At 40.0% G+C, this 12,024-nt stretch overlaps 1 protein-coding gene across 5 annotated transcripts in view; it reads left to right on the top strand.

The window, feature by feature from the left end:
* The window catches only part of LOC117577872 (chondroadherin), a 36,292-nt gene extending 28,426 nt beyond the window's left edge, over window positions 1-7,866 (top strand). For 4 of the 5 annotated variants that reach the window (XM_052008648.1, XM_052008649.1, XM_034262830.2 and 1 more), the window contains 2 exons: window positions 1,229-1,848; window positions 6,073-7,866. In XM_052008648.1, coding sequence (XP_051864608.1) covers window positions 1,729-1,848; window positions 6,073-7,236 — 1,284 coding nt within the window. In that variant the 5' untranslated portion in view covers window positions 1,229-1,728 and the 3' untranslated portion in view covers window positions 7,237-7,866. Of the gene's footprint in view, window positions 1-779; window positions 883-1,228; window positions 1,849-6,072 lie in introns of those variants that run through there. The other variant, XM_052008650.1, reaches the window with a different exon arrangement.
* The last annotated feature ends 4,158 nt before the right edge of the window (window positions 7,867-12,024 follow it).

Genomic DNA, 12,024 nt, shown 5'->3' with positions numbered 1-12,024 from the left:
TTTTACATATATAGAGCGTTGCGAATAAGGGCAAAATAAATATGTATGTAATGCAAGAATTGACTTGTATTAGATTTATTTACATATATTAAATTTGTATGTGCAATACAAATTTTTATTTATAACTAGTTATACATTGTTATTTATATTCTATTATTAATTATTTAAGCATTTTTATGCATTAAATTGCATTTTTAACATGCTCGTTATTCTCTCTGTGTATTTGTAATTTATAGTTCTTCTTCTCGCCTTCCCTTTCGTCTAGCATTGTGCATTTTGCTTAGTCCGCTGGTCTCTTAGTGTTCAATTAAAAGGCAGAGAGCTCTCAGTTCTTCATTCTCAGCTGGACATCAGGTGCTGCTTATCTGTATTTGTGTGTATATGTGTGTGTGTGTGTGTGTGTGTGTGTGTTTGCCTGTTTGTCTTTTCGACTGCTTGCATATTTGATTTGTGCATTTAAACATTTCAAACACACACACACATACCTCACTCCTCTCTACATCTACTGCTCTCCTATTTCTGTGACGTCGCCTTCGTCGTCGCTCGTCGTTGTCTCATCGCAAATTCTCTTTGGAGCAATTTTAGTTATTATATTGCATTGGCTTTGTTCCGGCTTGTTGTTGTTGCTGTTGTTATTGCAGCTAGCTGCTGTTGCTGCAGCTTGACGTTCACCTGGCATTACTTATTTATTATTGATGATTAACAAGCAGCTATTTTGGCCAGGCCAGTAGGAGCTGACAGCCAACCAGCCAACCAGCAACCAGCAGCCAAGAGCCATGGCAGAGGCTAAGCTCAACGTCAACGTCAATGCGGCCTTTGCCGTTTTGCCTCCGTTTCAGCCTTAGTCTGCGTCTCAGCCTCAGGCCTTTGGCTTTGGCAGTGGTGAGTGGCGAATTTGAGGGGGGTTGGGGGTGGTGGGTAACCAAGCACACTGAGCTTGAGCCGCAGCCAGCTTGCCAACTGTCGATCTCGCTCTGTCTCTCTCTCGCTCTAAGCTGCGTATACATTTTGCATGTCATCGCAGGCAGCAGATTTTAAGTGTAGGCTTTGAGGTTATGTATGCATGACAGACTACTTAGATTCGTAGCAAATCATCTACACACACATACATACATACATTAACTATATGTATTTGTGTATTTGTTATAAGTTTCGCATTGCCATTTCTTTAAGTTTAATATTTAGCTTTGCTTTCGTCTTCATCCCATATTTTCCTCTTCTTTTACAGTGCAGTGCGCCACGCCCAACAACAAAAAGAAAAACAGCGCCCCGCCCAACAGCAGCAACAGCAGCATAAATAAATATGATTAAGCTTAAGAATATATAAAAAGAAAGTTCAAATGAAATAACGCAATATACGAAAAAGAAGCAGCGCAAAAAACAACAACAGCAGAAGCAACGGCGACGGCGACGAAGAAGAAGAAGAAAAAATATAAATAAATAAGTAAGAAGCAGCGACGCAACGACGTTGGCAGCGGGACGAAGGCAGCAGCAGAGAGCTGTGGGGAGTAGCTGGCAGCAAAGAAGCAGTCTGGCAATTTGTGGGCAGTCTGACAGTCTGGCAACCTGCAAGCTGGAACGAGTGAAAGGCGAGAGTGAGAAGGCAGCAGCAGCACCAGCGGCAGCAGCAGCACGGACTGCAGGACAGACGGAGACGGAAGGAAGTGAGAGATAGAGAGAATCGAGCTCAATTACGCCGCCAAACTGTCGTGTCAGCAACAACGTGAAATGTGCAATTCCTGGCTGCTGCTCATAATTGCGCTCACTGTTGTCTGCCTGTGGAACTCGCAACAAACCGAAACATCCAAATCATGCCCAGCCGAGTGCATCTGCTTGTCCCAGACTCAAGTAAGCTTAACACAATCTCTCTCTCTCTCTCTCTCTCTCGCTGTATCTCTCTCCCTTTCTCATTCACTCACTCACTCACAGTTAGGCAAGTGTTTTGTAGTTGGCATTCCACTTGTTAGTTGTGCTAGTTGTTAGCTCAGTGCAGCAGCATCATCATCATCAACAGCAGCAGAAAAAAAGCTTAGTAAGTTGCTCGACTGCTGGAGACCCTGTAATCAACTTTAAACCGCACTAGCTGTTAGAGTTTTAAACCGATTTAGTTGAAACTTTCAGCTTAGCATTGAAATAACTCAAGCTTATCGTATTATGACTTTAAAGAAAAACTGTACAAATTTAGATTATTGCTTGTTTTGTTTTATTCAAATGTATGCAGTATTCTTTGCTAAAACTCTATTATATTATAATATTTTTTTCTCTATTTATCTTTTTTTTGTTATTATATATTTTCTTAATTATTATTGCATTTTTCATTTTATTTATTTGTTTATATTATTTGGTAATAAATAAAAAAATCTAGTTGCAATTATTTATATTATATTCTACTTTATATCTTGAGGAATACAGTTTTTCGGCACAACGTATTGAAGACCCCTCCAACAATTTACTTGGAGCACAGGGCATGCAAAAAGAAAAGCAAATCAGTGTGTAGATGAGCAGCCAGTCGTCTGGGGGATCCCCAGCTGGTCAGCTGCTTCGCTCCGTGCTCGTGATGAGCACGAAAAATTAAATCGAAAACTGCTGGGCAAAATGGTCATTTCCCTTTTGTTTCAAATGCACTAAAGAAGGGCAAGAGACGGAAGCGAGTTCCTTTCGTTACTGTTCACAAGTGGCTCGCATTCCACTTGTTACATGGCCTCCGTCTGTCTGTCTGTCTGTCTGTTTTTCTGTCTGTATGAGTGTTTGCCCAGGCTCGCATTCAATTGTCTCCCGCGAGAGTTTTGCGGGTAGCCAAAAGCACAAGTTGGGGGGTCGGTCGGGAGTAGTCTTGATGCGCATCCTTATTACCATTGGGAGCAACGCTGCTGGCATCGTCATTTTTACCAAATTGAGAACTTAAGTGATTTCATTATTCCAGATTATGAACAATGAAATGATTTACTCAGCACTCGAAACACAACAAAATATCTCGCGCACACAACATCAAGTAATTTAAGCTGGAGACCCCCTACGACCCTATTCTTTACTTTACTTTCACCTCCATTGCTCCATTGCACCAAAACACTACTTTTCTTGCCTCAACTCAACTCGACTCGACTCGACTCTATTCAAGACTCGGGATTACAATTGTTGACCGCGCCAGGTGTAGCATACTTCCAGGGGTTCTCGAGGCAATTACACTTCGCATTTTGGGTTCAGAGTCCGAGTCCGAGTCCAAGTCAGAGTCCGGGCAACATTTTTACCGTTACTCGTTCACGTTGTCGCACAAAACTTCATGGTGAACAATTTTCCACTTGTTTTCGAAACAAAAGGGGAAAATTTCATTAAAAACGGCGAAGAAACATGCCAAAGTCGAAACAAAAACGCGATAATAAAGCTGCGAAACAATATGGAATGAAACGCAGTGCAAAATGCAATGCAATGCAACGAAATGAATTGAAATGGAAAGCGGAAAACGCAAAAAACGGAATGAGCAACAAAACATTGCACATAAACAACAGTTACACGAACAATAACATCCAAGAAACACAACAACAACAGCAGGAGCAACAACAACGTGAAGAGCAAGAAAACATAAAGAAAGCAGGAAAAGAAATGAAACTTTTAATTCGTTCATTTAAAAGGTGAAGCGTATGAAAATTGCGCAAATGTGTCGACCAAGGGGACCGAAGAAGGCAGCTTGGCTTGAGCTATTTTCGAGTCTCGCGATTAGCGATGACATCGTGCAAGGGGAGCGCACCTGGTTGAAAAGCGGAGTTGGAATAAGTATATATATCAAGGTGTTAAGGAAACTCCTTTGGAGGTCTAGCTAACTATCCGAAGTTCTAATTCAAAGAAGTGAAAAACCTTAACTTATCCATCCCAAGGTTGCCCTTGGACTTCCTTATAAACTCCAGCAGTGTAGTTGGGATAAGGGTATATGAAGGTGTAGGAATTACATGTCCTAAGGAAATTCCTTCGCAGGTCCTATCTATCTATCCGAGTATAGTCCTAAGATGATGAAGTCGGAAGCCTTAATTTATTCATCGAAAGGGTGTCCTAGGGACTTCCTTATGAAGTCTACATAATCGTGTAGTTAGTATAAAGGTATAATGAGGTGTAGGATATATTATACTTCGGAATATAGTCTTAATACTATGAAGTCAGAAACCTTAACTTATCCCTTCAAGGGCTGCACTAGGAACTTCCTCACGAAGTATATATAATTGTATAGTTAGGATACGGGTATAAGGAGGGGTAGAACATTTCTTTAGAGGTCTACCTATGGATCCGGAAGTTATCTATCAAAAGTCTGCCCTACAAAATTTCTTATAAAGTCTATGTATTCTAGCACGAGATTTATGTCATAAAATCTGTCTGGATGTTGCGTGAACTTTAAGCGTCAAGTTAAAGTTATAAAAATAGTTTACTTTTTTTTGTGTGTGCGTTCTTTGTAATAATGAAAAACTTGATGATAAAGGAACAATTAACTGGGTTATGCCAGCAGACAGTTATCGCAACGAGTTTGGGAGGAGAGCAGCAACACACGCACCCATCTCTAGTGAGTGTGCAGAGGGAATTGCAGTAAAAACATGTTGTAGAGCAGAAAAGCGTAAGCGGGGTTTTTCGGAATAGGTCAGGACGAGAGGGGAGGGGGAGACGAGAGGACAAAACGACGATGACATCAACGTGACAGCGACAAGCGTCGCGACAGCAGATAGACAGATGGTCTAGGTCTAGGCAAAAGGCAAAGAGAGATGAGAAGATGCCAGAGATAGCGGAGAGCTCCGAGCTCCGGAGCTCCGGAGCTGTCGGAGAAGTCAGGCAAACGGACATTCAGCAGCACTGGACATCGGACAAGGTCCTGAAATGGCAGCGAGGGTGGGAGGGAGGCAGTAAGGAGTTTAGGGGTGCGTGGTGATTTCACAAACGCACACATCAGCACATAATAGTTATAAAAAATTAAAGCACAAAGCAGAGACGCGAAATAAAGATAGAGCCACACACACACACAGCTGGGGGAGCAAAACAATGTAAGACAAAGGACAGGACACAGCAGAGGAAAGGACTGGACAGCACAGAGATTGGGTGAGTTGAGGGAGAGGGCGAGGGGAGGAGAAGGCCGCCAGCAGGGTGCGAGGAACGTGCGTGGTAAACCCGAAAAATGAAACACTGACTGCATAAAGCAGACGTAAAAGAAGCAACAGCAGAGCAGACGTTCAGAAGTTCCGTCCACAAAAAGAACAACACAAAAAAAAAACAGAAGAGAAGAGAAGAGAGAAAAAATTCGATTTAATTTTATTTGCAGCAATAAAGCCGCAAATTCAATTTTCGCGCCGGGTTCCAAGTACTCGTCGACTTCCCCCGCTGCCTAATTCAGCGAGTGTCATCATCAACATGGCACTACATTAGCTGACTTCTCTCGCCCCTCGCCCCTCGACCCACCCTAACCCCTAACCCCTAACTAACCTTACCTTATCGTGCAACTAGTCAAGGCGTTAGTCAGTTCTTTCGGTGCTATGCGTTGAGTTTGCTTATCTGTATGTTTTTTGGCGCATAACATCGAAGTGCGTAGGGAGTTGTTTTTACAGCTGATTGCTAAAATCTAACCTGAAATGAGTTTAATAATACATTTCATGCGAAAGTTCCTAATTGAAGCACTCTCATGTCATGTAACCCTAAGCAGCAACACAATCTTTAGGTGCCTCTAAAAAATGCATTTTTTTTAGAATTTGAAGTCATCGTCGAGGAAAAACTGTCGAAGATCCTTTCCCTAGTAGTCTAAGCATTCTGAAACTTCTTTTCTCGACTTAATACTAAATATTTTATCGCACTTTTATCTCGAAGCTTCTGTTCCCGACTTTACATTAAATATTGTATCGCACTTTGTAAACTAATGTATTATTGAACATAGAAACTTGTTAAGTAATAACATTCCTAACTCTTACTCTCTATATTTGGGTTTATTTTGATCCTAATTTAGGTAATTATCCTGGAGATATACCGAACCTCCAACCCGGTTTAGCCACCCAAAACGTACATTACCAACTCTAAGAATCACTTTCCATTTCTCCCTCTCCGTTCCAGGTGCTGTGTAACACGGGCGGACTCGAGCAGATCCCGCTGCGTCAGCTGCCTGCGACAGTCGAGAATTTGGCGCTGACCAAAAACAATTTTCCGATCATCAAACCCGACTCGTTCGCCGGTCTGCGTGCGCTGAAGAAACTCTCGCTTGACGGCAACAACATCACACGGATCAAACAGTTTGCGTTTCGTGGTCTGCCACGTCTCTGGGATTTATCCATACAACACACACCGCTGCAGACGGTGGCACAATTCGCATTTGCCGGCCTCCAGAATCTGTCGACAATACTGTTGAGTAACAATCAGATACAACGGATCGAGGGCAATGCGTTTGCGGGGACATCGAACATCAAGCTGATATTGTTGACCAACAATCCGTTGATACGGATCGAAAGTTCGGCGTTCTCGAGTCTGACGAACGTTGGACACTTGATATTGCCATCGGGTATACGCAGCATCGAGAAGGATGCATTCTTTGGCATGGATGCCGTGGGTTTGCTCAAATTGGCGTACATGGATCTCAAGGAGATCTCACCGTTCACATTTCGTGGACTGTCCAATGTGCTGATACTCACGCTCCAAGAATCCGATCTCGGGGTGATTTGTGCGGACGCATTTACGGGTCTAACGCAGGTGGATACGCTGCAGATATTGAACAATAAAATCGATTCAATTGAGGAGCTCAATTTTACGTATACGGCGGCGATAAAGCATTTAAAATTCCACGGCAATCATGTGCTGGAAACCCCAAATCCCAATGCGATCATCGTCGATGGGGTCGATCATCTGCAGTTGGAAAACAATCATTTCCCCTGCGGCTGTCACATTCACACCCTCCTCGATGGTCCGCTCGCCGAGGGGGCGCATAACCTAAGTGTCTTTCTGCAGAAGAACTATTGCATCTCGCCGCTGGAGGTGAACGGACGTAAGATGAGCGAACTGAATATCGATGGCATTGGCCGATGTGCCGATATGCTGACCAAGGGCAATCTGGGTTCATCGTCTGCCTCATTGGCGCTGGGCATCAATGCGATGCTCCTCATCGCAGTCGTCAGTTGTGTCGAATGGTGGCGTTATGCTCGTCTCTTGGCCTCGCGACTTGTTCAGCTCTTGAGTCACGGTCACATCGCTTGGCGTCGACGTCGGAAACGTCGGCGACCCAATTAAATATTAGCCGCATCATCATCAACAAAAAAACAAAACAACCAAACAAACAAAAAAGAACAAACAACAACTCACAACAACAAACAGCAAAAGATCAGTTTGTACTTTAATCCATACTCGCTTAATAAGTAAGTAAGTAAGTTTCGCAAGCCCCTAAAAACAAAAAAAAAAACAAAAAAACATAAAAAGTAACTGCGCTCTATACTCTAAGAGAATTTCCATTATCCTCAAGTACTTTCCTCGAATGCATTCCAAAAACATTAGCAACAATTCATTAGCCTAATCTAGACGTGTAAGTAGGCATCGTAGAACATTCACATTTGAGGATCATCTGCCCTTAACTCTCAACCCACGTAGATGTAAGTAGCTGTCGAGACTTCAGCACATAACGAACTGAGTACCTATCTTGAGTTTAGACTCATTCTTTCAATTTTAAATACAATTTGATATCAAAATTTATTTAATAATACAATATTATATTTTATTTCAATTGAAAAAGAAAACAAAATGAGTTCATAAATGCTTTTCACAAGTTTAACTTTATCGACTAATGCTTCACAATAAGAAGAAAAACTTGGATTTGAGGAAAATTTCGTATACTACAAGTTTTACCGAAGTTCCCAAATACTTCATCAAGGCACTTTCCATCAGATTTCAATCTCAATATAGCAATTGATATTTATGTGTATTTATATTTCCGTCATTTTTCGATCTGTCACCCACACACGTATTTTGTACTCTAAGGTATATTTTGAAAGTTATGGTATGTGGATATGCCGAATATACTTTTCGGTATATTTCAGTTTTTTTTTCGGTATATTAATTTGATATGTTTTAACGATAATTCCCTACTGTGTTGCTCTTATTGGAAATGGATGCAGCTCTCTTACTCGTATTTAATTGTGAAATACTAAAATACTCTCAATGATTTTTATACTCTACGATATATTTAAAAAAAAATTAGTATATCAATATACCATATATGGTTTTCGGTATATTTTGTTATATTAAATCGACATGTTTTAAAGGTACTCAACGGTATATTTTTAGAGTTGTAGTATATCGATATACCAAATCGAGTGTTTGCTTTATTTCGGATGTTTTTCGGTATATTAATTCGACTTGTTTTAACGGCATTCCACGGTATATTTTAAAAGCTGCAGTATAACAATATACCATATTCAGTTTTCTGCATATTTCAGTATTTTTCGGTATATTAATTCGATTGTCTTGCGCCTATTGAAAATGGGTAGCAAGAGTGCTCGACTTCAACTCACTTACTTGTTTTCAATTTAAAAATTGTACGTGAATAAAATACTTAAAGTAATCGTTAATAATAATAATTGGTACCATGGACAGTATTTCTTTATACTGAACTTTATTCGTAAATGTTCTCAATGATTTTCTACTGACTATAAGTGAATAGTTCACATTGCTTTCATCTTGACTTCTTCATTTTGATGGCACCACAAATTTGTAGATTTTAGCAGCTGTCGAACAGAAACAGAAACAGAAAGAGAGAGCGAGAGAGATTCGATTACATGCTGTGGCAATTGGAAAACACTTGGCCGACAATCGCTCAATAGGATCTTGCATTGAATCTAAGTGCCTTAAAAGCGCCCAGGGATCTCTGTGGATTGCATAACGCATAACACACACTCACACACACACACACACATGCATGCAAATATATATTTGGACTATATACAAAGAGGAGACGACCGAATAAGCAAGCAGGAACGCAGCTATCAAATTTTACGTTTCACTTTGAAAATGCAAAATGGAAAAATGGCAATGGAAAAATGGCAACTGGCAAATGGTTTCAATGCTTTTCTCTCTCTGTCTCTGTCTCTCTCACTCTCTGTCTCTGTCTCTGTTTAAATGCATTTGCTGTTGTGGCTTCAACGTCATATTCCGAACCGTTAAACAAATCCGAAATCCGAAATGCTTTTTGGGCCGACTTCGACTTGGATTCGGGATGGGGAGAATGGAGCAATTGAACTGCGGCTGCCTTAAAGACAACTGCAACAGTAGCCAAAAGAGAGAGGAAGAGAGAGAGGGAGAGGAAGAGGAAGAGAGAGAGAGAGAGCGCAACTTGAACAGCTTCATTGTGGAAGCTGGAGCACACTTAAAGTGCTGCAGGCTCAACTTTTGAGCCACAGCCTAGGGTCAGAGGGGAGAGAGAGATGGAGAGGGGAGAAAGAGAGGAGGAGAGAGAGGGGGAGGGGTTGTTGCTCTGCTCTGGGTTAGCATACAAAAACGAAAAACGGAAATTACAAATTCTATTCACTCGCTACGGCATTGGGAGCGCTCTAATTCGTTGGTTCAACTTCTCCTCTCCGCTCCACTCACTTCCTCTATCCCCACTGAGCGAGAGAGAGAGAGAGGGAGAGGGCAACAACAAGAGTTTTGCTAGGCAAGAGCTAAAAGGAACAGGCGGCTATTCTTTAGTCGCTTATCGCAAAGGATTTAGATTTATCTAACTTGATTATGATGCTAAGCATTCTCTCTCTCACAAACACACACACACACTCAATGTTTGGAGCTTCGCTTGGGATGGAAGGGCAAGGGGAAGGGGATGCAACCCCCCCAAAACAAATGCGCAGAGAAATCATTGAAGGAAATTAAAACTTTGTTTACTTTCAAGTCCACTTCTTGTAATGTAGCCCAGGTTCTTCTCCCCCTCCGTCCTTCTTTTGTGTTGAGCTGCTGGTTTTACATTTTCGCATTTCCCTTACGTATTTGCTTCGTTCCCCCTTTACCTTCACTTCCCTATTCTCCCTTTAGTTGCAAACTCTGGGCACACATAATATGGCAATTCATTTAATCAGTTTGACGTTTGGCTAATTGAAGGCATGTTTGGGCTACAACTGAATGCCAAAAACTTGGCTTCAAGCCAACAAGTGACCAGAGTGTCCAGGCACAGTCTGAAAGATGTGCTCAATGCTCCTCAATGCCCAATTTCCCCAAGCAAATTGCACATATTTTATGCATAAATTTATGGTTCAACTGATCAGCTGCTTAAAGTGTAACCAACATTTAACAAACTTGTGAAAATAAACAAATACTATATGAAAGCTTTAAAACACACTCAAAAGTAAAACAAATCTACCGAATTATTATACCGAAAAAATACCTTAATTTGCAAATTACGTTATTTGGTATGAAATATTAATATACCAAAAAAAAGTAAAATTTCACACAACATTTTTTTTATGCTATAAGCAAACACTGTTAAATCGGTTTTATGCTTTAAATATACAGAATTAACATACCGATAAAATACGAAAATCTACCAAAGGATTTATTTGGTATGAGTATAACAAATATATATACCACAAAAATACTAAAATATCCCAAAAGATTCATTTAGTCTGAGAAAAGTGTTAAAACGGTATTATCGTTAAAATATGCCGATTTAATATATAAATTACTAAAGTATACCAAAAGTAAACAATGTTAAAACGTTAAAACATACCGAATTAATATACCGAATATATACTAAAATACACCAAGAGCTTTATTTGATATGAGTAACCAATATTAAGACGGCATTATCATAAAACTATTCTTAATTAATATACCAAAAAAATACTAAAATATATTTGAAGATTTACTTGGTGTGAACAAACAATGTTAAAACGGTAATATCACAAACTGCTTTATTTGTTGTGAACGAACAATGTTTAAACGGTATTATCCCTCAAATACAGTGATTCAACATACCAAAAAAATACTAAAGTGTCACAGGAGCTTCATTTGGAATGATCAAACCATGTTAAATCGATATTATCGTTGAAATATACAAAATTAATATACCGAAAAGCGTCTTATAAACTTTTTTTGGTATATGTAAACAAATACTAAAAGCTTTATTTGGTATAACAAACTCCACACTCGATTAACTTGGCGACACTTGAATTTTAAGCAACACGTGACGCTTAGTTTGATTTCTCATTTAAATGTCAGCAAAAAAAAAGTTAGCAAGTGAGAAATATTATAAACACTTTTAATAATTCTTATGGAAATGCGTTTATTAATGATCGAAATTTTATTTGAAGAATGTGTTTTAAGAAATTTGCAGAACGTTCTTCGCTCTGTACTTTAAATCAGCTGTATCGCACAAAACTATATTTAGTCAAGTTTTAAACGTTTTAACGGAGGCCCTACTCTAGGGGGGGTTGCTGAGTTCTGGGGGCGTGGCTACGTGTGGCGCGGCGTTGACCAGAGCACGTGGCTGGACTTTGGTAGCACGATTTCTGTCACTTGGCGTTCCTCATGTCCGCAGATCGTTAACTTAATTGTTCCGCTTGAAATCATGAAAACTGTCGTACGCCATTGTTGCCAATGATAGTTGCACACCACGCCCCCTCCAACCGCCCTTTTGGCTCTTTTTGCTCCCACTCGGTCATCAGCCATGTCAGCATTGCAATAAAATTGGCGTGACTAACTCTCTCTATCTCACTGTGTAGATGAAAGGCGCACGACGATGAGACCAATAGCAGCAGCTCTCTACACTGTGAGAAAAATATTGACACCAAATTCGAAAAGCGCAATGCAGATTCTTTAGTTTGAGAATTTTATGTTCTTCAATATAAAGTTCTTGAATTTCTTTTAAGAGTCTTTTTGTCATTTATGAAAAGTGACTATTAAAAATTATGAATTACTCAAGTCTTTTTTTTCTGAATAAAAATAATAAATCAAAATAATTTAAACTTCTGCTTTCACAATTTGACAATCTTGTTAGCTTAAGAAATTGCTCTGTTGGTGCAATTTTAAAACAATTTTTGT

This window comes from Drosophila albomicans, chromosome X, assembly GCF_009650485.2.
Source record: "Drosophila albomicans strain 15112-1751.03 chromosome X, ASM965048v2, whole genome shotgun sequence".
Lineage (NCBI taxonomy): Eukaryota > Metazoa > Arthropoda > Insecta > Diptera > Drosophilidae > Drosophila > Drosophila albomicans.
Note: the sequence above shows the minus strand (reverse complement) of the source record. Positions and strands in the feature narration are given on the sequence as shown.